The following is a 27,195-nucleotide window of genomic DNA, read 5'->3' as shown; positions in this document are numbered from 1 at the left end:
GCCAATATTTATCCCTCAACCAACTTAACACAAACAGATTATCTGGTCACTAGCACATTGCTGACTGTGGGAGCTTGCTGTGTGCAAATTGGCTGCTGTGTTTCCCACATTACAACAGTTATTACACTCCAAAAGTACTTCATTGGCTGTAAAGCATTTGGGACGGCCAGTGGTCGTGAAAGGCGCTATTTAAATGATAATGTTTCTTTCTTTACACAAGCACTTTAGATATCAGAAGACAAGGCATGCTTTCTCCTCAAAGCACGTCAAACTCTTCCTGTTTATATTGGAAAGCCTGTTCCTTCAAGACACAAAGAAGTTCGACTTTTAACCCTCATCTCCCCAAGAAGTTCTGCATCCAACACATCTCTCCAGGATGTCCAACATCAGCCATTAAAACATAAAACAACACAGTGCATAGTGCTGAAGAAATAATTTTTATTGTTTCATAGTATAGCCAGATGGCCAACATTTGAGTATAATTAGAATTAAATATTAAACAATAATTAGAATGTGGAAAACGTGAAAAAGATCTTGTGTGGCAAAAGAGCTTAACAATTTATCAGTGCATCTATAAAATGGTATGTTGTAAAGCTTGCTGTTATAGTAGCTTAAAGCAGTTGATCAAGTAAGCCTCATAACTGCACGGAATGCAGGCTTAAGGTTGTTGAAGATGTGTTTTATCCTGCATATGAATATGGTGGTATTCCCTTCACCCCAAGTCCAGTAATCTGAAACAGAAAGGAATATGGACTCAATGTTAATTTTTATGTCCAGTTATCTCCTGTCTGCCGCTACAGATTCTGATTTGCGCTGGATATTGTTCCATGGGCATCGCTGCCCTCCATGACCTCTCTGATCATTATTTATGTCTGAGCAGAGATAGTGATAGCGTCGGGACCGAACCAGATCGACACGTGCATTTTACAGCATCGATTATGTAGGGGAGGACGAAAACCCCCCTCATTTTACCCAGAAGGAAAAGGGCTGTGGGATCAGTCTGTGCTGTGAATTGAAACCGATACGGTTTGACCTTGGCAGAGCAGTGATTGGACGGGGGAGGACATCGGAGGGCCAATGGTGAGACAGAGTCAGCCCGAAGCATGGGGCTTTCAAGCCAATGGGAGAGCACTTGCTCGAAAACTGGGACTGACTCACAGCCATTATTGGGCTATTGTCTTCCCCATGTTTACACTATGGAAGGAAATTATGCAGATCTTCAGAAAACTAGGGAACCCAAAACAAACCAAGGGCCTACACAATGGCTACAGGAGGCCAACCCAATCAACCCCTACTCAAACCTTGAGTAGGTTAGAAAACCTGAATTGGAGGAAAATTATGCAGACCTTCAGAAACCAGGGAACCCAAAACAACCCAAGGGCCTACACAATGGCTACAGGAGGCCAACGCAATCATCACCCATTCAAACCTTGAGTAGGTTAACATCAGTGGAAAAAACCCGCAATAATCTAAAACTGCTGCATTTTTCAAAATCACAAAGCCCACCAATGGGAAGAATCGATTTCAGCAGGAGAGGCGGACTGTATAATCTGGCTATAAAAAGGGGTTTCTGACGTAGTGTGTGTGGTTCCGTGCTTTCGTGATCCAACAACCAGCAAGCCTCTCGACGCTGAAGGAAAACCAGTGTCCGAAGACACCGAAGATAGAAGAAACAAACCACCAGACTGCAGAAAGGCACAGGAGTGAGTATAACCTCTGGTCCCCGGAGCTCCCAACTCAGTTAGGCCAGGAAAGGTGGGAGGTTGGACATTGTACTGCTAAACTTGTGTAAAGATTTTCGTTGTGTCCGTTTAGTAGGATTTAGGGGGATTGTTTTGTTGATGTATTGCTGTTTGTTGAGATACACCTTGTCAAATAAATTGGAAGCCTAAAGTTCCTCTTGGAATCACCTTGTCTCAGTTCTATTGTATTACATCTCCTGATCGTGAGTCTTATGTCAGAACAGTGTAAGGGAAGCTAGGAGCGGCTCAAAAACGCTCAACTGTGTGTCACAGGCTAGGGAAGAAGGGGTTAGGAGTGTTTGACACTCACAGGTGCCTCACAGGCTAGGCATAAGCTGTGGGGATGCACGAATCTCAAAACCCCCCTTCATAAGCTGTGGACACAGTCTCTCCAGGGGTGCTCTTGCAGCACTCAGGGTACCTCACAGGCCAGGCATAAGCTGTGAGGGCAGAAGCCCAGAGAGAGACACCCAAGGCACAACAACACTCCCTGGGAACCCCTTACAGAACATGGTGACCGCGGCAAGACATAAGCAAACAGGAGATGTTAATATAACAGATGAGGTGATAAGAGAGGAAACTAAAATGGAGGAGAGAATTTCCTCATACATTTTTGGCAAGGTGAACCTCACCAAACCTTGGGTGCAAGCCCTCACTCGGGCAGAACGGGTCGAAAGGACAAGGCAGCTCGCAGGGGAAACCCTGCAGTCGTTTGCGGACAGGCTGTGGGTGGTATACCACGCAGCCTGTGGGGAGCTCCTCGACCGGGCGAATCTTTCCGCGGTACAGACTGGCCGCTGGCTGAGGATGCTGGTGGCAAACTGCTTGCCCCGGCTCAAGGCCAGGGCAGAACTGTGGTTCGATTTCTGGGACCCCAACCTCACCGAGGAAGCAGTGGTCAGGCAACTGGCACTGGTCCAATGGAATGGAGGAGGGGAGGAGGAGAAAACCTCCAAAGGTCGGGTAAATGAAGTAAAACCCAACTCCATTCCCAAAAGGGAATGGCACAAGGAGAGTGGTCGCTCGATTGATAAGGAGGGAGTGTGCTACGGGTGCGGGAAAGCTGGGCATTTTAAAAGGGATTGCAGGAGCCCAGTAAAGAGATATGGGGGGAGAAGTTCTTTAGGAGCCGCCCAGAGTGGAGGTAGTAGAGGGAGCTCCTCACCATTCCTTGATGAGATAGTAGCTGCAGTGAGGACAGCGCTGGAGGGGATTGGGAAGGTAGCCACGGCAATAGGCAGGGAAGCACCAGCAACCCTGCCAGTACAGAGGCCATGACTAGCCCAGACCCAGCCTGTATACCTGTGCCCACTAGAATACGACCCCTGGGGACGGCCCTGGGTCAAGATGGAGGTTGAGGGTGTATTGGGTACTTACCTTTTGGACACTGGTGCTTCCAGCACGATAGTCCATTCGGAGGACCCCGCAACCTCACCTCTATCAAACGGGGTGTCGTTGGGTTCACAGGAAATGAGAAGGCTGGGTTTTTCTCAGTCCCGCTCGCAGTTCGTTTAGGAGCACAATGGAAGTGCGTCCTGATGAACTGGGAGCAGGTGGGAAAAGGGATCTTGGGGGCTGATTTCATCATCGCTCGCCAGATCCTAGTAGACTTGAGGAATCACTGTCTATGGGGCACAGTGGGCACGGGAGCAGAGGGAAAAGTCATGGTTATTGATAAGAAACAGGGAAAAGGGACTCTGTGTACAATGAAGCTAAAAGTGGGTTACGACCTGGAGGTTCTGGTCGGTAACCCCCGGCCGAGTACCGGGCCTATGTGCAAGCAAATCTTGCAGCATTTGCCACCCATAAACACGATTGTGGGAGAGTCACAGGAGTGGAGGTTAGAATAGATGGGGATTCCATGTCCCACCCGCAAATGCAGTATGGTTTTCCCCGAGAGGCAGAAGCAGATTTGGAGACAGCTTTAAGCTCACTTGTCGAGCAGGGTGTTTTGAGACCCATAGCATCCATGTCAACTCCCCGCTTTGGCCGGTTAGGAAACCGGACAATTCTTGGAGGGCTACGGTGGATTATAGGGTGCTCAATAAAAACATCCCAGCTTGTGCTCCCACAGTAGCGGCGGTTGCGGATCTGATAGGGGAAATCCCTGCATCCGCAACCACGTTCACAGTGTTGGACATATCCAACGGGTTCTGGTCTATCCCTGTACGGAGGGAAGACCAGTACAAGTTTGCCTTCATCTTCCGGGAACAGCAGTATACATGGAGCTGCCTCCCACAGGGCTTTCATAATAGTCCCAGCATCTTTCACCAATGCATGGCGAACTGCTTAAAAGGCTTCAGCCAACCACACCAGCTGGTCCAGTATATGGACGACCTGTTGTTGTTCACAGACAGCAGTGAGGAACACGGTCCACTGCTGGCCGAACTGCTGGTCTTACTGAAGGAAGGGGGTTTTAAAGTTAACCCCAAGAAAGCCCAGATAGGTCTAATGGAGGTAAAATTCCTGGGCCTGACGATAAGGGCAGGAGAAAGGGCCATTGATGAGGCTAGAAGAAAGGCAGTGCAGGAACTCCCTGTCCCTAGGGATGTGTCGGGGGTAAGTTCTTTCCTGGGAATCACTGGCTACTGTCGGGACTTCATCGAGGACTATGCAGCCACAGCCGCCCCTCTGCTCAGACTCCTACATAAGGGGGTCGAGCGGGAATGGGATGAGGGCTGTGAGGCAGCATTTGTCCGTCTTAAGAGAGACCTGCAGATAGCACCAGCCCTAGGGGCAATTGATGGGGGGGAGGAATTCTTCCTGGAGGTGGCAGCTAGTGGCGACAGCTTAAGTGCAGTGTTGCTCCAGGGGCGAAACGGTCAGCTGAGACCAGTGGTGTACTCCTCCAGGGTCCTCACGGAGGTAGAAAAGGAATACTACAATTGTGAGAGGCACTTACTGGCCACCCACTGGGCAGTAAAGAGAGCTTAGATCTTTACCGGAATATCCCCCATTACACTCCTCACCCACCATACCCCGACGCAGATGCTGTAGGACGGGAGGATTAAGGACGGGACAGTGAGCAGTGCTAGAATCACTCGCTGGACCCTCCTCCTCTCCCAAATGACTTTAAAGGTCAAGGGCCTCTGTGAGCCCAGGCTCGCAGAAAATTTAATCTATCCAGGGCAGCCGCATAGATGCTCTGTGGAGGGGGTATGGGACATCAACTTTGGATTTCGGACAGGGATACACCCCACAGGCCGCGAGATCTACGTTGATGGCTCCAGTTCAGTGTCCGCGGGTACAAGACTCATGGGCTGCGGAGTTTGGGATCCCAAGGCAGGGATTGCCTTGGCTCTTAAACTCCCATGCACCCTGAGCGCCCAGCAGGCGGAACTCTCGGCGGTGATGTATGTGGTCACACACCCCGAGGAATTCCCTACCTCATACACGATTTGCTCGGACAGCATGTTCACTTGCAATTCGTGAACAGAGTATCTGGCGATTTGGTCACGCCGGGGGTACACCTCTGTGGATGGAAAGCCCCTTGTGACCAAACCCCTGCTAGAAAAGATCGTGGCTGCAGTGGGAGAAACCGGGGATGTATATATCCAGAAGGTAAAGGCCCACTCCAAAACTGAGCCACGGGGGGAAGGTAACCAGCAGGCAGACCTGCTGGCAAGGGAAGGTGCTCGTACAGGTCGCCCATGGGACCCATACGAGGCAGGCAGGATAGCAGCAGCAAGAAGCAAGCCAGGGACACAAGGGAGCGTAGGGGCGGCTGCGGCCCCGGACCTTAAAGTAGTCCAGATGCAGGATCCGATCCTGAAGGCTGCCTTGGCTGCTATCAAAAAGGGGGAAAAGGCGGAGGGCCCATACAGTGCTGCAGATATTGCTGTGCGGGAAGGCATGTTGTTTAAAGGGGACAAATGGGTAGTGCCGCCACAACACTGGAGGGAATTCCTTCAGCTGGCCCATGCGGGTCCAGGTGCGGGACAGCCTGGGCCGGAATCTACCTGGCAACGGGTAGAAAAGGCAGGGTGGTGGCCAGGCCTCCGGAAAGACGTCCGCAACTTCTGTGCGGGCTGTCTGGTTTGCACTGCAAACAACCCTCAGTCCTCAGGCCCCGTAGAACACCTGAACCGGACCCTAAAGGAAAGGCTGCGGAAGGAGACGGGAGACTCACCGAACAAGTGGGTGGAAGTCTTACCGTTGGTCCTCATGGGAATCCGGGCCAGTCAGTCAAAGAGCACAGGGTACTCACCCCATGAGCTGATGACAGGCCGGATCATGAGAACCCCAGTGCATGTGTTGGCGCTGGTTCTCACCGAAGGGCAGCTTCGAGAGGTGAACCGGGACCACTTCGTCAGGAATCTGTTTGAACAGCTTCAACAGATTCACTGGCAGGCGGCCAACAACATGGATAAACAGCACCGTGCCAATCAGGGACGGGTGGCGGTGTATATATTTTCCCTTCCTGTTTTGTTACTTTGTGTTCTGTGCATATGTGTTTAGGTAAGGCAGTGACGGTTGGGTACAGCATGTTATGTTCAGAACATGTTAAGTGGGCCGAGCCTGGAGAGGTCTCTCAAGGCAAGGCCATGTTCTTCTTGCCTTTCAGATGTCAACACCTCCCTACTGGACGTTAGTGATGCTGGTATCGCTAAGGATCTGCACCGGGCACCGAGGGGACACCGAGGACTCCCTGGTTTTCGGATGCTCCGGGGACAAAGCGCCGACAGTGACCACAGGAGAAAGGACTCCGGCGGCAGATGGCCGGGTCACCTACTCCCACGAGGGGAGATGGCCTGGGTGGTTGGGATCGAACTCCACCAAGTACTCCAACCATAAGGACTTTACCCACGGAGAGGTCTCCATCCCCTGCCCGGAGATCACTGTGGCCACTTCCAGAGTGAGAGTGTCAGAAGGCAGGAAGGTATGCCTAACTTGCCAAGGGGACATACCTCTGGGACGGTGGTGGTGGCTCAGAAAGCTCAAGAGGGACGTGGGAGACCGACACTCGGACTGGAAACGTCTGGATAATGATACCTACCGAACCATCATGGGGTCATCTGGCGGGGTAATGGTGTGCTGGGAGAAATGGTGGGCGTACGACCAAGGAATTTATTTGTGTATGTGGGGATCCAATCGCGTGTGTTCAGAGGGGATCTCCATTGCTTTCTATAGGTGGTGGCAGGATGTCGGGGATGGGGTGGTATGGGCGATTCCAAGAGGTCCCACCTTATGTCACAATGTGGGAGCACACTGTGACAGGTACAGACCTCTCGGGTTGTCGGAGCAGGGGAGCACAGGTAATCCTGTGCCCCCAGCACTTGAACGCTTTTGCAAGGCCACAATGCGGGTTCAGCACTGCTGGGGCAGAGCCTATCAATTGCACAATGGAGTTAATGGCCCCTAACCACATGCCTCCACAGGTAGCATATGTAGGCGATGGGACATATTGTGTCACCACAAGTGCCCAATGGTATGAACACGGACCGGGAAGGTGGTGTCCAATACCGTACAGCAGCTTTTGCTTTAAACCCAGGGCAGAGGTTCAAGTGGCACACACCAGAATCACACCCATCCCTGAACCTTCCACGATTCACCTCACGGTACAAAACAACCTCAGCCACCTACAACAATATGCCGCCCAGTTTGGCTATCCCACTGCCCCACTACCTGAGAAACTTACAGCCCTCCTCCAGGCAGTGGATTTGTCGCAAAAACATTTTTACACCATGGAGCAGAAAACTGAAATTCTAGCAGGGGAGATTGCCCAGATTAAACCCCCAGCATGGTGGGATTTGGGGATACGGGCAGACATACCTGCATGGATCCGGGTGGGATCGCATGCCTTAGTAATCGGCCAACTCCTGATTGTAGCATATCTGCTAGTTACAAGCCGTAAGCTCAGGAGAAAAAGAAAAAGAAAAAGAAAGCAGTTCCTCAGGCTACTACACAGACAGGAGAGCCGTTGCTAAACACTCAAGGCGTGTAAACAAAGCTTGACCGCGACACTTAGGCGGTTTTGTTATTCCCAGGGATGACTGCGTTTTCATACATGGCCCCTGGGGAGTCAGCACATTTGTCAACATCAACATGTATCCATGAGATAACAGTAGTACTGTTATGTAGGCTGTTAATAAATTAGATCTACGCTCCTCTAATTCTGCCCTCTTGAGCATCCCTGATTATAAGCACTCAACCATTGGTGGCCATGCTTTCAACTGCCTAGGCCCTAAGGTCTGGAATTCCCTCCCTAAACCTCTCCGGCTCTGCTTCTCTCTTTCCTCCTTAAAATCTACCTCTTTGTCCAAGCTTTTGGTCATCTGCTGTAATTTCTTCTTATGTGGCTCAGTGTCAAATTTTTGTCTGCTAACACTTTTGTGAATCGCCTTGGGACGTTTTAATGCGTTAAAGGCGCTATATAAATACAAGTTGTTGTGTTGTACATGCACAATTTGGTAAAGTATCCTTTGCCAAAAAATATTAGAATCATAGGATTTTACAGCACCGAATACTTATCAAATTTGTATCCACATCCTTTTTAAAAGCTATTGTGGAGTTGTGTCCGAAGGAGTTCTAGAGCTAGCCGGGAAATTCTACCCAGTCGGCCCTCCATATGGTCTGGGCGGAACTCTCGCCAGCTGAGAGGGGAGTGGCATGGCAGATCAGAAAGTTTGCAATTGTGATTCACAGCTCCAGCACTATCGCGATATTATCGGCAATTATCGCATTCTATCGACCGACCTTAAAAATGCCGCCTGCTTGCGGCTGTCTCTGTTTCCATTCTTCATCCATCCCGTCCACAGCTGATGTTACATAAAGTTCGGAGTAATCCTTTCCTCCGAAGCAGCAAGATGTGGTCATGTCAACGGGCAGCTTCACTGTCTGGATCCTCTTACCTGAAGGAAAGATTCTTATCTGTGATTTCTGGGCTTTAGACTTCACTGTCGTTGTGAGCAAAACGACTCCCAAAGCAAGCGCTCTATTCGGAACTCCGACACGGCAAGCGAGCCCCAGGTGGGCAGAGGAAACATTTCAAGGATGCCCTCAAAGCCTCCTTGATAAAGTGCGACATCCCCAGATATACCTTGGAGTCCCTGACCAAAGACCTCCCTAAGTGGAAGATGTGCATCCAGGAGGGCGCTGAGCTCTCGAGTCTCGTCGTCGAGAGCGTGCAGAAATCAAGCGCAGGCAGCGGAAGGAGCGTGCGGCAAACTAGTCCCACCCTCCCTTTCCTTCAATGACTGTCTGTCCCACCTGTGACAGAGACTATAATTCCCGTATTGGACTGTTCAGTCACCTGAGAACTCACTTTTAGAGTGGAAGCAAGTCTTCCCTCAATTTCGAGGGACTGTCGATGATGATGACGATGAGCAAAATGAGGATTTGGATGGATTCAGACTGGATTCAGAGTCTCCTAGCATTGGATTTACTGAGTGTGGATCTAAGGGTGAAGGGGGAGGGGAGTTGCACTGGGTTCTCCCATGCTCCACCATAACATAGGTGTAATCCCGAAGAAATATCATGAAATGCCATTTTTAGATATTTATGTTATTTCAGTGTTACGGGGGAGATCGGAAGAGTAACCACGGAAATTCCAGGTGCAAAATTCTAAAATGGAGCGCAAACAAGGAATGAACTTTCTTTGACTGCAATCATCTGCCATAATAAGTTACTAGAGAACTCCGTTGTCTAGCTCCTTAAGGTAGACCTCATGTGATTCCACTGCAACCCGACATCTTCAGCAATGGCTTCTCTTCCCACCTACCACTTTCATCTCTTGAATCCTATGAGTAGCTTCCCTTGACCCTCTCCTCATCCTCATCTACATGCTGCCCCTCGGTGACATCTTCCTCAGCACAGAATCAGCTTTCATTTATATGCTGCTGATGTCCAGCTCGACCTCTTCACCACGTCTCTTGACTCCATAGCAGCCAGACTGTTCACCATGAAGTCATTGATGAGTCACAGCTTCCACCAACTGAGTATTAGTGAGTGATTGTATTCACCCGCTCCTGCCACAACCTCCTTTGCCACTGATTCCATCCCCTACCTCAACCTCTCACTCTGGTTAAGTCAGACTGAGCAAAATCTTTGGGCTGGATTTTTGGTTGGAGGCTTCTTCGGGCGCTAATGTCGGTGGGTCGGTAAATTTTGCGGCGAGAAATGGTTTGCGACGGCAGCCAGAAAATTCGGTTGCTGCGCCCTGATTCTGGAGCGGAGCGCTAAGGGAGGCGTTCCACACGTCTCTTAGGACGCTAGGCCGGGTGAGCAACTGAAAATCTGTTGCTGAAGAGCCAGCTTCGGACCGTCCGAAGAGAGGCCTCCCTGCGAGAAAAAAAAAATCGGGACAAAAAACACATAAAACATTCCCGACGAACTACTCCCCCCAAATAAAGGTGGATGGCAAAAAAAAACACAAAGCAATATCAATTTCACTTATCTTTTGCAATCATTTCTTCCCTTAGCGCCCCAGGACAGCTCGGACCGCCTGCTTTCTCTGGCGGTGTCACTAGGGAGCGCTACGAGTGCCGCTCCAAATAAATATCGCATCGCTGTCAAAACTGGGTTGTTGCAGAGCGGCGTGACACTCCTGGGCGGTACTGCTCAGTGCAGCCGCAAAACCGCCACCAAATTTGCCGGTGGGGTGCTGGAAGCTGGCCGTCCAGGTGCTCAGCATTTTGTGACCCATTACCGCCCCCTCTGGGGCGCAAACAGAGGCGCAATCAAAATGAAAATCCAGCCCAAAGTGTCTGTTCAACACAGAGCTGAGCTTCGAACCCTACCTCTTAACCATTACCAAGACCACTTAATTCACCTCTGCAACAATGCTCCATGTCAGTCCTTCCACCGAAACACTTACCCTTTCATCACTTCCACATTTGATTATTCCAAAGCCCTCCTTGTTGGTCCCCCATCCTTTAACATCCAGAAATTACAACTTATCCAAAACTAAGACACCCATCTCCTGTTCTAGAATATAAGAACATAAGAACATAAGAAATAGGAACAGGAGTAGGCCATACGGCCCCTCGAGCCTGCACCGCCATTCAATAAGATCATGGCTGATCCGATCATGGACTCAGATCCACTTTCCTGCCCGCTCCCCATAACCCCTTATCCCCTTGTTGTTTATGAAACTGTCTATTTCTTTCTTACGTTTATTCAATGTCCCAGCTTCCACAGCTCTCTGAGGCAGCGAATTCCACAGATTTACAACCCTCAGAGAAGAAATTTCTCCTCATCTCTGTTTTAAATGGGCGACCCCTTATTCTAAGATCATGCCCTCTAGTTCTAGGCTCCCCCTTCAGTGGAAACATCCTCTCTGCATCCACCCTGTCAAGCCCCCTCATAATCTTATACGTTTCGATAAGGTCACCTCTCATTCTTCTGAATTCCAATGAGTAGAGGCCCAACCTACTCAACCTTTCCTCCCCTCATCCTCAGAATCAACCGAGTGAACCTTCTCTGAACTACCTCCAAAGCAAGTATATCCTTTCGTAAATATGGAAACCAAAACTGCACGCAGTATTCTAGGTGTGGCCTCACCAATACCTTGTACAGCTGTAGCAAGATTTCACTGCTTTTATACTCCATCCCTTTGCAATAAGGGCCAAGATACCATTGGCCTTTCTGATCACTTGCTGTACCTGCATACTATCCTTTTGTGTTTCATGCACAAGTACCCCCAGATCCCGCTGTATTGTGGCACTTTGCAATCTTTCTCCATTTAAATAATAACTTGCTCTTTGATTTTTTTTCTGCCAAAGTACATAACCTCTAGTCCCAATCTCCCCATTTTTGCTGGCCTACATTGGCTCTCGGTCCCCAATACATTAAATTTAAAATACTCATCCTTATCTTCATATCTTTTCCATGGTTTTTCCTCATCTTCTCTCTGCAACGTCCTCCAGTCTTGTAACCCTCACATATCCTTCAGCCCTCTGACTTTTGTAGCCTTCGTCTACCATGGTGGTGGAGTTTTAAGCCTCTCAGACCTTCTCTCTGTATCTCCCTCCCTAAACCTTTCATTTTCTCTCTCCGCCTTTGAAAACCTTTCTTCAACCCATCTTTTTTTAAATTATCCTTCCTAATCTTCTATGGCAAAGCATCCATTCCCCATAGCGACTTCCATTTGTGAAATGTCTTCAGACATTTTTTTCATTAATGGCACTTATATAAATCCAATTTTCATGACTGACTTATATAATGAACGACATGTTTTACCAATTATCTTTCCTTCCTGCATTTGAGGACGCTGTGGTACTCGGTATTGCAATCATGCAGGAATTGGCAAAACATACCCAATGCAGACAGTCAAAACCGGGGTTAAAATGGCGATCCTATAGATTATGATCTTAAAATAGGACATGGTCTATAGATATATTCTGGCCTGGACTGTATGCATGAAGTAATTCTGATGAACTACAAAAGGCATTGTTGTTGTAATTGTAGATTTGCCTTGTCTGGTAGTACGGAGGGATGTATGAAGCTACCATGGTGTGGTAGAACTTGGGTTAGAATCCACGATAGCCCACACGGTGAGTTAATGATCTCAGCCAAGTTAACCGGAGAATTTTCCTAGTGGGGATGATGGGAAGAGATATTGGACATTGACATGTGGTTCAAAAGTGGCTTGTGAGTGGCTCACCCTCAGCACTAATAACATTCTGCATCAGACCAACAGATGCATTGCTGGCTAGAGAATGTTATGCAGAAGATTAAAGGAAAAAGATAACAATAGACTGGTGTAAAAAATATAATAATGAATTCTGATACTGGTATTGAAGTGTCAAAATGGGAAATTATAGTTTTTTCAAGCACAAAATTGGACATCGCCGTTTACATATTTAATTGATTTACCTGTTTCTGGGTCAATACGCAGGACTCGTCCACCCTTGTAACAGGCAACCCAAAGTTTTCCCTCTGCATCGATGCACTGTCCATCTGGAATAGCCTCCGCTTGTTCAAGCTTGTACATAAGTCTTCGATTTGCTATACAGTAATGTAAAAAAATAAAGTCTTATTCATTACGAACGCACATCCCTTCCTTTATTTTGAAATCGAGGTGTTGCTTAACGGGAAGCCAATGTAGGTCAGCGAGCACAGAGGTGATGGATGAACAGGACTTGGTGCGAGTTAGGACACGGGCAGCCGAGTTTTGGATCACCTCGAGTTTACATAGAGTAGAGTGTGGAAGGCCAGCCAAGAGTGCGTTAGAATAGTCAAGTCTACAGGTAACAAAGACATGGATGAGGGTTTCAGCAGTGGATTAGCTGAAGCAAGAGCGGAGACGGGTGATGAGCGGAGGTGGAAATGGGCGGTCTTAGTTATGCTGCGGATATGTGGTCGAAAGCTCATTTCAGGTTCAAATATGACACCAAGGTTCCGAACAGTCTGGTTCAGCCTCAGACAGAAGTTGGGGAGAGGGATGGTGTCAGTGCCTAAGGAACGTAGTTTGTGGTGGGGACTGAAAACAATGGCTTCGGTCTTCCCAATATTCAATTGGAGAAATTACAAGTTGCCTCCTCCATGGGGGTAGAAATGCCCGTGTATTATTTTGACCATTTACCATCAAATTCCTGTGCGTGCTACGGGTTAATAATGTTATGAAAATAATGGACACTAGAGCTTGATGTAAATGCGTTAACTGGTGCACTAATTATACAATGTACCTATTTGTACTGCACCTTTTTGACTGACAGGTGACAAGCCCCACCCCCCTCAAACTCCGCCCCCCCCCCCCCCCCCACTCCCGGCCTGAATCATTCCATGCGCGTGGTGCCGAGAAGCAGGACCTGAGGCTCTGACTCTTCCCATCGACCCCCCCCCCCCGCCCGCCAGCCGGCCTGGGCCCGCCCGATAGCGAGAGAGAGGCTGGGGGAGGCAGGGAGGAGGAAAAAGAGGCTGGGGGGAGGGGAGAGAGGCTGGGGGTAGAGAGAGAGGCTGTCAGATCGAGAGAGAGGTTGTGGGGAGAGAGAGGCTGTGGGGGAGAGAGACGAGGGAAAAGAGAGGCAGGGGGATGGACAGAGAGGCTTGGGGGGGAGAGAGAGAGAGGCTGGGTGGGGAGAGAGAGACTGGGGGGAGAGAGAGACTGGGGGGAGAGAGAGAGACACTGGTGGGGGGATGGGGGGGTGAGACACAGGTATAAGGGACATCGTTGGAGTGGATGATATCCAGAAGTCATGACACTGTCACTATTCACTTCATAACCAATAAACCTGTTAACAATCCATACACAATGCCCCATCTATGGTGGGTTGGAGGGAGGATGCACTTGAGCTGAGATAAGGCACTTCGGCTGGGGGAGGAATGTACTTGGACTGGGGTAAGGCACTTTGGCTGGGGGAGGGATGTAGTTAGTCTGGGGTAAGGCACTTCGGCTGGGGGAGGGATGTAGTTAGTCTGGGGTAAGGCACTTCGGCTGGGGGAGGGATGTACTTGGACTGGGATAAGACACTTCGGCTGGGGGAGGGATGTACTTGGACTGGGGTAAGGCACTTTGGCTGGGGGAGGGATGTACTTGGACTGGGATAAGGCACTTCGGCTGGGGGAGGGATGTACTTGGACTGGGGTAAGGCACTTTGGCTGGGGGAGGGATGTACTTGGACTGGGGTAAGGCACTTCGGCTGGGGGAGGGATGTATTTGGACTGGGGTAAGGCACTTTGGCTGGCCCTTGCTGTCTTCTGGGGAGCTCTGCCCTCTGTTGCTTCAGAAACTGAACGTGGATCGAGTTACAATTTGCAAAGTCAGTGAGATCTTGGGATGGACAGTTCCAGTTACACATTCCTGTGAAACCTCAGGTTGTGGCTTATCTTCCAAGGGAACCAATCAGAAACAAAGCGTGGAGCATGTTGGCCATTTTGCAGTACAAATAAGCACGTCGCTAATTATACCGCGTAGAAGAATTTCAACCGCCGTTGTCACATCAGCAAACACAGCGGCGCAATCTGTTTTAGTGATGTTGGTTGAGGGATGAAAGTTGGCCTAAACTCTGGCAGAATTGCCTATTCTTCTGAGATTAGTGCCATGGAGCCATTATCATCTACCTGAACCACTGGAACAAACAAGACAGGATTTTGGTTTAACACCTAATCAAAGGATAGCACCGCTGGAAGTATAGCACTCCCTCAGTACTGCACTGGAATCCCAGCCGAGATCATATACTAAAGTCCCGGGCCCACAACCTGATACGAGTGCTACTAATGGAGCCAAGCTGACATAACATGGCAGGGCTGAAGTGGGGGCAAGTAAGCAAAGAAAACTTGAACAAAAATTTGTCTAAAAAGCATTTACATGTATGTGTCAGCTGTGGTTCAGTGAGTAGTGCACTTACCTCTGAGTCAGAAGGTGGTGGGCTCAAGTCCCACTCCAGGAACTCGAGCACTTAAAACTAGGCTGACTCTCCAGTGCAGTACTGAACAAATGCTGTACTGTCAGAGGTACCAGATGAGATGTTAAACCGAGGCCCCAACTGCTCTCTCAGGTGGATGTAAAATATCCCATTGCACTATTTCAAAGATAAGTAGCGGAGTTATCTCTGGTGTCCTGGCCAATATTTATCCCTCAATCAACATAACAAAACAGATTATCTGATCATTATCACATTGCTGTTTTTGGGAGCTTGCTGTGCGCAAATTGGCTGCCGTGTTTCCCACATTACAACAGTGACTACACTTCAAAAGTACTTAATTGGCTGTAAAGCACTTTGCGATGTCCGGTGGTCGTGAAAGGCGCTATATAAATACAAGTCTTTAGTTAAAACCCTATTGCCATTAACAAAAGATGAACATTAGTCATGGACCAAATCAATGAATATAAGCAATATTAGGGAGCAGCACAGGGTGCTGGAGTCTCAATGTGCTGCCTGAGATCGGTAGGACTCAGGTTCCTACACACTAACCTTGCATTGTTGACTTCCCTATCTCAGCTGTGTCACTATAGCGAGACACCAAGAGGCAATCGGGCATTTCTCCCTGGGCATGGAGGGGCAAATCAGAGGAAGAGTCAACCCAGTGCCTTTGCCACACACACCCTGTCAGCACAGAGAGAGGCTCAGGAATAGCTTTGCCCATTTGTCCTTGCAGCCAACTATAATTTATTGCACAGCAACAGAGAGGCCAAGAATATACCTTTCTAGAAAAAAATGTACACATCACAAAATGGCTCATTCCAACATGTGACCAAGTACGTTTTAAAATATACTTACAGATCTTTCCTGAGTGTAGGTCATAGTCAAACGCATCCACAGCAAAAGATAAGCTGTCTATATAATAAAAGGTCTTGTGATCCAGTGACCAGTCCAGACCATTAGAAATGTTCACTTGGTCAAAGTGCTTGACCACAGAGTGATCAGACTGCAGAGCATAGAGAGATCCCTGCTGCCTTTCGACTTCAGCTGGACGAGTCTCCATTGCCATGGTCCCTGTAGCAGAAGTCAGTGTTAGCCCTGTAAATACTAACCATTGAAGTTTTCCTAATACATTAATAGCACATGCAAAGAGTATGCAGTAATTTCTGATATTGAGAATATAGGGATGATTCCACAATTCCATGCTTCCAATAGAGGAGTCACATTCATAGGGAGTGTGAGGTAGAGATAATATAAGTTGGGATCACAGAATAACTCCATTATATTCTATAATATGTCATAATCACAGAAACTGGCCATTCGGCCCAATCAGTCCATGTCGGTGTTTATGCTCCACTCGAGCCTCCTCCCATCTTTCCTCACCTAACTCTATCAGCTTAACTCTATATTCCCTTCTCCCTCATGTGCTTGTCTAGCCTCCCCTTAAATGCATCTATACTATTCGCTTCAACCACTCCCTGTGGTAGTGAGTTCCACATTCTCGCCACTCTCTGGGTAAAGAAGTTTCTTCTGAATTCCCGATTGGATTTCTTGCTGACTATCTTATACTGATGGCCTCTAGGTTTGCTCTTCCCCTCAAGTGGAAACACTTGCTGTATCTACTCTATCAAAACCTTTCATAATTTTAAAGACCTCTATTAGGTCATACTAGGTCACTTTCAAGAGAAAAGAAACCCAGCCTGTTCATCCTTTCCAAATAGGTATACCCTTGCATTTCTTGATATATCAAAAAGGGTCATATCACCACCAGCAAAAAAATGGATTCAAGACTTAAGAACATATAAAAATTAAATTAAATCATATTTTGTATTCATTCACGGGATGTGGGTTTTGTCAACAAGGCCAAAGTTTATTACCCATCCCTAATTGCCCTTGAGAAGGTGGCAGTGAATCACCTTCTTGAACATAACCGTGTGGCTTGGTAGGCCATTTCAGAGTGCAGTAAAGAGTCAACCACATTGCTGTGGGTCTGGGGTCACCTACCTACAACCTCTTGCAAATCCACTGGGAGGGTAGGCAAATCAACGTCAGTGTTCTCAATCAGGCCAACATCCCCACCATCGAAGCACTGACCACACACGACCAGCTCCGTTGGGCGGGCCACAATGTCCGCATCCCAACACGAGACTCCCAAAGCAAGCGCTCTATTCAGAACTCCTACATGGCAAGCGAGCCCCAGGTGGGCAGAGGAAACATTTTAAGGACACCCTCAAAGCCTCCTTGATAAAGTGCAACATCCCCACTGACACCTGGGAGTCCCTGGCCAAAGATCGCCCTAAGTGGAGGAAGAGCATCTGGGAGGGTGCTGAGCACCTCGAGTCTCGTCGCCGAGAGCATGCAGAAAACAAGCGCAGGCAGCAGAAGGAGTGTGCGGAAAACCAGACTACCCACCCCACCCTTTCCCACCTGTGACAGAGACTGTAATTCCCATATTGGACTGTACAGTCACCTGAGAACTCACTTTTAGAGTTGAAGCAAGTCTTCTTCGATTTCAAGGGACTGCCTCTGATGATGATGGGCCAGACTGGGTAACGACAGCAGATTTTCTTCGCTAAAGGACATTAGTGAACCAGATGGGTTTTTACAACAGTCCAGTAGCTTCCTGGTCACCATTACTGACATTCACTTTTTATTCCAGATTTATCTAAATTTAAATTCCCCAGCTGCCGTGGTGGGATTTGAACTCATGTCTCTGGATCATTAATCCAGACCTATGGATTACTAGTCCAGCAACATTACCACTATGCTATCGTACCCCTTGTGTGTATGATACCTTTTTTTAAGTTAAAATATCAGAACATAATTTCAAGTCTGTCACATAATCTAGTTATTAGTCTAGATATTCATAGTCAATGGGTAGAAAATCTAGCAAGCTTTGTAATTTACTTGATCTTCAGAGTTGTGCTTTAGGATATCACTTGTACCCTTTCATTACTGCCTTTTAAATTGGACTGTTCAGTCACCTAAGAACTCACTTTTAGAGTGGAAGCAAGTCTTCCTCGAATTCGAGGAATGTCTATGATGATTAAATTCTATGGATAAATCTTCGAAACCTCTTGATTCGTTTACTGCCCAAACCGGCAACCTCCACCATCTAGAAGGACATGGGCAGCAGGTGCATGAGAACACCACCACCTTCAAGTCACACACCTTACTAAGAAATAGGAGCAGGAGCAGGCCATAGGGCCCCATAAGCCTGCATCACCATTCAATAAGATCATGACAGATCTTCTACCTCAACTCCACTTTCCCGCACTATTCCCACATCCCTTGATTCCCTTAATGTCCAAAAATTTATCGATCTCTGTGGTGAATACACTCAACAATTGAGCTTCCACAGCCCTCTGGGATAGAGAATTTCAAAGATTCACCACCCTCTGAGTGAAGAAATGTCTCCACATCTCAGTCCTAAATTGGTGATCCATTCCGCCGTCATCCAACTGCCTTTTTAAGTCTAAAGTACCTTACCTAAGGTAGATTAAAGTAGACCTGATCAACACAAGGGTAAAATGGTGAAAGCCAATTTCAGCAAAGCTGTATGTGGACAGAGATGTAAAATGCAAAATTGGTTGTGACTAACCTGCAAAGAAACGTCCAGCAGGGTCCACTTTGCCATCATTAAATCTGTTGTTTGCTTTATCTTGGTCGACCAGGGCTATGTCAGTAACGGTTTCCTTTTCAAAGTCTAGAAAGGCAAACCTTTTTCCAACTGCCAGAACATATCCCCCTGATCTCCGAGGGACCACTGATCCAACAGGAGCATCTGAGGGAAGATAGACGTGTACAATTCAATAACGTGGCTCATCCTGCAAATACTGATGCTGTTATAGATGCAGCAACATCACTCAAGGTGCAGACGATTAAGAAGCAGCCCTGATCACAATAGACAATGGCTCGCATGCAGACTGTTCGTCTGGTGCACAGATTGAACAAAGGAACAGCCATCTCGAAACCAGACAATGCTGTTGAAAGCGAGACATGCCTACAGGCTACAGCCAATTCAAAACTGCCAACAGAGACTACCAGTCGTGCTCTAACAGGTTTTGGTGCCGTCGCCATAGGGGGCCACCAGGTGAAGCAATTCAGAGATTGCGATTATAAAAACAGAAAATGCTGGAAATACTCAGCAGGTCAGGTAGCATCTGAGAGAAACAGAGTTAACGTTTCAGGTCGATGACCTTTCATGAGAACTGGAAAAAGTTAGAGATGTAACAGGTTTTAAGCAAGTCAGAGCAGGTCTCCAATCGGCTTAGAAACATAGAAACATAGAAAATAGGTGCAGGAGTAAGGCATTCGGCCCTTCTAGCCTGCACCGCCATTCAATGAGTTCATGGCTGAACACGCAACTTCAGTACCCCATTCCTGCTTTCTCGCCATACCCCTTGATCCCCCTAGTAGTAAGGACTACATCTAACTCCTTTTTGAATATATTTAGTGAATTGGCCTCAACAACTTTCTGTGGTGGAGAATTCCACAGGTTCGCCACTCTCTGGGTGAAGAAGTTTCTCCTCATCTCGGTCCTAAATAGCTTACCCCTTATCCTTAGACTGTGACCCTTGGTTCTGGACTTCCCCAACATTGGGAACATTCTTCCTGCATCTAACCTGTCTAAACCCATCAGAATTTTAAACGTTTCTATGAGATCCCCTCTCATTCTTCTGAACTCCAGTGAATACAAGCCCAGTTGATCCAGTCTTTCTTGATATGTCAGTCTCGCCATCCCGGGAATCAGTCTGGTGAACCTTCGCTGCACTCCCTCAATAGCAAGAATGTCCTTCCTCAAGTTAGGAGACACAATACTCCAAGGCCTCACCAAGGCCCTGTACAACTTATAGTAACACTTCCCTGCCCCTGTACTCAAATCCCCTCGCTATGAAGGCCAACATGCCATTTGCTTTCTTAACCGTCTGCTGTACCTGCATGCCAACCTTCAATGACTGATGTGCCATGACACCCAGGTTTCGTTGCACCTCCCCTCTTCCTAATCTGTCACCATTCAGATAATAGTCTGTCTCTCTGTTTTTACCACCAAAGTGGATAACCTCACATTTATCCACATTATACTTCATCTGCCATGCATTTGCCCACTCTCCTAATCTATCCAAGTCACTCTGCTGCCTCATAGCATCCTCCTTGCAGCTCACACTGTCACCCAACTTAGTGTCATCCGAAATTTGGAGATACTACATTTAATCCCCTCGTCTAAATCATTAATGTACAAAGTGAACAGCTGGGGCCCCAGCACAGAACCTTGCGATACCCCACTAGTCACTGCCTGCCATTCTGAAAAGTACCCATTTACTCCTACTCTTTGCTTCCTGTCTGCCAACCAGTCTCAATCCACGTCAGCACACTACCCCCAATCCCTTGTGCTTTAACTTTGCACATTAATCTCTTGTGTGGGACCTTGTCGAAAGCCTTCTGAAAGTTCAAATATACCACATCAACTGGTTCGCCCTTGTCCACTCTACTGGAAACATCCTCAAAAAATTCCAGATTTGTCAAGCATGATTTCCCTTTCACAAATCCATGCTGACTTGGACCTATCATGTCACCTCTTTCCAAATGCGCTGCTATGACATCCTTAATAATTGATGCCACCATTTTACCCACTACCGATGTCAAGCTGACCGGTCTATAATTCCCTGTTTTCTCTCTCCCTCTTTTTTTAAAAAGTGGTGTTACATTGGGTACCCTCCAATCCATAGGAACTGATCCAGAGTCAATGGAATGTTGGAAAATGACTGTCAATGCATCTGCTATTTCCAAGGCCACCTCCTTAAGTACTCTGGGATGCAGACCATTAGGCCCTGGGGATTTATCGGCCTTCAATCCCATCAATTTCCCCAACACAATTTCCCGACTAATATGGATTTCCCTCAGTTCCTCCTTCTTACAAGACCCTCTGACCCTTTTGATATCCGGTAGGTTGTTTGTGTCCTCCTCAGTGAATACCGAACCAAAGTACTTGTTCAATTGGTCTGCATTTCTTTGTTCCCCGTTATGACTTCCCCTGATTCTGACTGCAGGGGACCTACATTTGTCTTTACTAACCTCTTTCTCTTTACATATCTATAGAAGCTTTTGTAGTCCGTCTTAATGTTCCCTGCTGCTTCCTCTCGTACTCTATTTTCCCTGCCCTAATCAAACCGTTTGTTCTCCTCTGCTGAGTTCTAAATTTCTCCCAGTCCCCGGGTTCGCTGCTATTTCTGGACAATTTGTATGCCACTTCCTTGGCTTTAATACTATCTCTGATTTCCCTTGATAGCCACGGTTGAGCCACCTTCCCTTTTTTATTTTTACGCCAGACAGGGATGTACATTTGTTGTAGTTCATCCATGCGTTCTCTAAATGACTGCCATTGCCCATCCACTGTCAACCCCTTAAGTATCATTTGCCAATCTATCCTAGCCAAGTCACGCCTCATACCTTCAAAGTTACCCTTCTTTAAGTTCTGGACCATGGTCTCTGAATTAACTGTTTCATTCTCCATCCTAATGTAGAATTTCACCATATTATGGTCACTCTTCCCCAAAGGGCCTCGCACAACGAGATTGCTAATTAATCCTCTCTCATTACACAACACCCAGTCTAAGGTGGCCTCCCCCCTAGTTGGTTCCTCGACATATTGGTCTGGAAAACCATCCCTTATGCACTCCAGGAAATCCTCCTCCACCGTATTGCTTCCAGTTTGGTTAGCCCAATCGGTATGCGTATTAAAGTTACCCATGATAACTGCTGCACCTTCATTGCATGCACCCCTAATTTCCTGTTTGATGCCCTCCTCAACATCACCACTATTGTTTGGAGGTCTGTACACAACTCCCACTAACGTCTTCTGCCCTTTGGTGTTCTGCAGCTCTACCCATATAGATTCCACATCATCCAAGCTAATGTCCTTCCTAACTATTGCATTAATCTCCTCTTTAACCAGCAATGCTACCCAACCTCCTTTTCCTTTTATTCTATCCTTTCTGAATGTTGAATACCCTTGGATGTTGAGTTCCCAGCCCTGATCATCCTGGAGCCACGTCTCTGTAATCCCAATCACATCATATTTGTTAACATCTATTTGCACAGTTAATTCATCCACCTTATTACGGATACTCCTTGCACTAAGACACAAAGCCTTCAGGCTTGTCTTTTTAACACACTTTGTTCCTTTAGAATTTTGCTGTAATGTGGCCCTTTTTCTTTTTTGCCTTGGGATTCTCTGCCCTCCACTTTTACTATTCTCTTTTCTATCTTTTACCTCTGTCTCCCTTTTATTTCCCTCTGCACACCAGCCACCACACGGGCTTGACAGAGCTAGGCCTTGGTCGAATGGCAAGGATTACCCTGTACTATGTGGGAAGTCAGGGACGCTGACGACTACATATGCGGGAAGTGCATCCGCCTGCAGCTCCTGACGGACCGCATTGCGGCACTGGAGTTGCAGGTAGATTCATTCTGGAGAATCCACGATGCTGAGAATGACGTGAATAGCACGTTTAGCGAGTTGCTCACACCGCAGGTAAAGGGTACTCAGCCAGATTGCAAATGCGTGACCAGCAGGAAGAGCAGTGTAAGGAAGATAGGGCAGGGGTCCCCTGCGGTCAACCCCTGCAACACAGATACACTGCTTTGGGTACTGTTGAGGGGATGACTCATCAGGGGAGGGCAGCAGCAGCCAAGTTCATGGCACAGTGGGGGGCTCTGCTGCACAGGAGGGCAGGAAAAAGAGTGGGAGAGCTATAGTGATAGGGGATTCGATTGTAAGGGGAATAGATAGGCATTTCTGCGGCCTGCATAGGTTCCCATCCCCCTGCCATATTAGTTCAACTCCTCCCCAACAGCACGAGCAAACACTCCCCCTAGGACATTGGTTCCGGTCCTGCCCAGGTGTAGACCGTCCGGTTTGTTCTGGTCCCAACTCCCCCAGAACCGGTTCCAATGACCCAGGAATTTAAATCGTTCCCTTCTGCACCACTCCTCAAGCCACATATTCATCTGAGCTATCCTGCGATTCCTACTCTGACTAGCATGTGGCACTGGTAGCAATCCTGAGATTACTACTTTTGAGGTCTTACTTTTTACTTTTGCTCCTAGCTCCCTAAATTCGTCTCGTAGGACCTCATCCTGTTTTTTACCTATATCGTTGGTACCTATGTGTACAACGACAATTGGCTTTTCACCCTCCCTTTTCAGAATGTCTTGCACCCACTCCGAGACATCCTTGACCCTTGCACCAGGGAGGCAACATACCATCCTGGAGTCTCGGTTGCGGCCGCAGAAATGCCTATCTATTCCCCTTACAATTGAATCCCCTATCACTATAGCTCTCCCACTCTTTTTCCTGCCCTCCTGTGCAGCAGAGCCCCACACGGTGCCATGAACTTGGCTGCTGCTGCCCTCCCCTGATGAGTCATCCCCTCAACAGTACCCAAAGCGGTGTATCTGTGTTGCAGGGGGATGACCGCAGGGGACCCCTGCCCTACCTTCCTTACACTGCTCCTCCTGCTGGTCACGCATTTGCAATCTGGCTGAGTACCCTTTACCTGCGGTGTGAGCAACTCGCTAAACATGCTATTCACGTCATTCTCAGCATCGTGGATTCTTCAGAATGAATCCACCTGCAACTCCAGTGCCGCAATGCAGTCCGTCAGGAGCTGCAGGCGGATGCACTTCCCACATATGTAGTCGTCAGCGTCCCTGACTTCCCACATAGTACAGGGTAATCCTTGCCACTCGAACAAGGCCTAGCTCTGTCAAGCCCGTGTGGTGGCTGGTGTGCAACGGTCACCACACGTTAACAAAAATCCACGCACAAGCATCTTCCATCCTTCAAGATTCAGTTCGGGATCTGGACTATTAGGTCCTTCATTGAAACACCTGTGAACTTTTTGACGTGGAAGCAAGTCATCCTCGATTCGAGGGATTGCCTATGATGATAAGCAAGTGTACAGAGGCAGGGAAAGTGGGGAAGGGAAGGAAGGCAGGAGTGATTAAATAACAAAAGGAATGATGAGGCAAGCATCGATTAAGAGGCCACAGAAATAGTGGAGTCTGTCAACAAAAAAAGGTGATTGAAAAGAATGATTAGGCTGTAGAAATGTGAAACAGAGGCAGGACCTACCACAAGAGCAAAATACTGCGGACGCTGGAATCTGAAATAAAAACAGAAAATGCTGGAAATCTCAGCAGGTCAGGCAGCATCTGTGGAGAGAAACAGAGTTAACGTTTTGGGTCTGTGAGCCTTTTTTCAGAACTGGAAAAGTTCGAGATGCACAGATTCTTAAGGAAGTGCAGGGGCAGGGAAAAGGAGAGGGGAGGAAAGAACAAAAGGGAAGGTCTGTGATAGGGTGGAAGGCAGGAGAGATTAGAGAGACAAAAGGGTAGATGGGTAAAAATGAGATGGTAATGGCACAAGTTAGGCAACAAAAGATGAGTCAAGAGGGGGTGTGAATGGCGGAATTATCACCTGCTGCCCCAGGAAAGAGAATAAAAAGATGGCGTTTGTAAAAAGAAAAGAGGAATGGGGAAAAAAATATGGGAAGTAGTTCTGGTTTGAAATTGTTGGACTCGATGTTGAGTGCCTAAACGAAAGATGGGTTTGACATGTCAGTTTGATGAGTCACATGGAATTGGTGCACCAGGCCTCAATCGCCTGACCTGTCAATCATTTAAGGTAAGCTCATGATCGAAGCCTACTCTACCAATCATTGAGGCAGAACGAATGGTACTCACGCCCCAACCAGGAAGAATGTATAAGGAGAGGGCGTCGGGGACGAAAGAGCACTGCAGTCGGAGGTTAGAGCGGCAGGAGAATGGAAGAAGATGCAACAGCCTTGAGTACGACGGACTGATCGCCCGGTGGAACTCAAAGACCACTCTCTGCTTCGGAAATGTGTGAAATCGGTTAAAGTTTTTTTTAAAACAGAAAATGCGGGAAACACTCAGTACGTCAGGCAGCATCTGTGGAAAGAGAAACAGATTTAATGTTTCAGCTCGATGACCTTCCATCGGAACAATTCTCTTTCTCTCTCCACATATGCTGTGCATTTACAGCATTTTCTGTTTGTATTTCAGATTTCCAGCATCGGCATTATTTTGCTTTCGTATTTAAAGAAAGATGTTTAGCCTTAATCTGATTTGTTTGTGTAGTACTTGTCCGAAGTTACCCGACCAGAGATTATCAACCCTTTATAAGGGCTGGTATTTGGATTGTGAAGACAAGCCCTACAGTTGGTAACGGTTTCCTTCTCCCCATCTAGCAAGGTAAACCTTTTTCCAACTGCCAGAACATATCCCCTGATCGCCGAGGGACCACAGAGCCAACAGGAGCATCTGCGGGACGATAGACGTGTACAATTCTATAACGTGACTCATCCTGCCCTCTTCCCCACCTCATGTTCTTCCCTTTCCATGGGTATTGGCAGCCCTCCAGAACCTCGAATTATGTCAGCAGTGGCTCAGTGGGTAGCACTCTCGCCTCTGAGTCAGAAGGTTGTGGGTTCAACATAGAAACATAAAAACATAGAAAATTGGTGCAGGAGCAGGCCATTCGGCCCTTCGAGCCTGGACCACCATTCAATATAATCGTGGCTGATCATGCAACTTCAGTACCCCACTCCTGCCTTCTCTCCATACCCACTGATCTCTTTAGCTGTAAGGCCCACATCTAACTCCCCTTTGAATATATCCAACGAACTGGACTCAACAACTTTCTGTGGTAGAGAATTCCACAGGTTCACAATTCTCTGGGTGAAAAAGTTTCTCCTCATCTCAGTCCTATATGGCTTACCCCTTATCCTTAGACTGTGACCCCTAGTTCTGGACTTCCCCAACATCGGGAACATTCTTCCTGCATCTAACCTGTCCAATCCCATCAGAATTTTATATGTTTCTATGAGATCCCCTCTCATTCTTCTAAATTCCAGTGAATATAAGCCTAGTCGATCCAGTCTTTCTTCATTTGTCAGTCCTGCCATCCCGGGAATCAGTCTGGTGAACCTTCACTATCAAGAACGTCCTTCCTCAGATTAGGAGACCAAAACTGCACACAATACTCAAGGTGTGGTCTCACCAAGTCCCTGTACAACTGCAGCAAGACCTCCCTGCTCCTATGAAGGCCAACATAACTGCCTGCCGTACTTGCATGCCTACTTTCAATGACTGATGTACCATGACACCCAGGTCTTGTTGCACTTCCCCTTTACTCATCTGTCACCATTCAGATAATAATCTGCCTTCCTGTTTTTGCCACCAAAGTATCATCTGCAAATTTGGAGATATTACATTCAATGCCTTCGTCTAAATCATTTATATATATCGTAAATAGCTGGGTTCAAGCCCATATACCCACACTCTGCATGTTTAATAATTATGTTACCTACTTCTCCATGCATGATTTACTGCTGTTTTGTGAATATGAAATTTCAACCAATCAGGTGCCAGTGTGACACAAAATGAGGATATAAAAAGTTTGATGGGAAAAATGCATTTTAGATGCAATACTTTTATCGTCTAGCAGCTATAGAGAGGAGAGAATTCAATGGAGAGAATGTCCCAGGCAGTTTGGTTAGTCCTCCTATTCTTCATTTTAGAGGGAAAAAAATCTAAATTTCTATCACGGGCAATAACTGGGCTCCTATATCTCACCGTGTCCTGGCCAATATTTATCCCTCAATCAACATAACGAAAACAGCTTATCTGGTCATTATCACATTGCTGTTTGTGGGAACTTGCTGTGCGCAAATTGGCTGCCGCGTTTCCTACATTACAACAGTGACTACACTTAAAAAGTACTTCATTGGCTGTAAAGTGCTTTGGGACATCCGGTGGTCGTGAAAGGCGCTATATAAATGTAAGTCTTTCTTTCTTTCTGAAGGTGACGGTTTATGCACATTTTAATAAAAGGAAATAACAATTGCCATATATAAGGCTAGGAATGGAACTGTCCCATGTTAAGACAACCTTTGCTTACCAACGTGTACGGTTTTTACTTGTTTAGTGGCTGCATTCCAGCAGCACACCTTCTGTCCTGTGATATCCACATACACAAGGCAACCGTGCTTTTCTTCCCAAACTGGGCTCTCTCCAATTCTGCTCTTGTCCTTCACGACACACTCGATCTTAATGGAAGCCAT

The 27,195-nt window shown here is 47.5% G+C and overlaps 1 protein-coding gene across 1 annotated transcript; it reads right to left on the bottom strand.

The window, feature by feature from the left end:
* Positions 1 to 418: 418 nt before the first annotated feature.
* Positions 419 to 27,195, bottom strand: LOC139274893 (regucalcin-like). Its single transcript, XM_070891617.1, has 6 exons — positions 27,033 to 27,195; positions 18,648 to 18,830; positions 15,905 to 16,120; positions 12,558 to 12,689; positions 8,439 to 8,593; positions 419 to 731 (listed from the first exon to the last, which is right to left on the bottom strand). The coding sequence occupies exons 1-6, from the start codon at positions 27,193 to 27,195 to the stop codon at positions 681 to 683; spliced, it is 900 nt and encodes a 299-aa protein (XP_070747718.1). The 3' UTR covers positions 419 to 680.

The sequence above is a fragment of the Pristiophorus japonicus genome, chromosome 10, assembly GCF_044704955.1.
Source record: "Pristiophorus japonicus isolate sPriJap1 chromosome 10, sPriJap1.hap1, whole genome shotgun sequence".
Taxonomy (NCBI): Eukaryota; Metazoa; Chordata; class Chondrichthyes; family Pristiophoridae; genus Pristiophorus; species Pristiophorus japonicus.
This window is presented reverse-complemented; position numbering and strand designations above follow the sequence as displayed.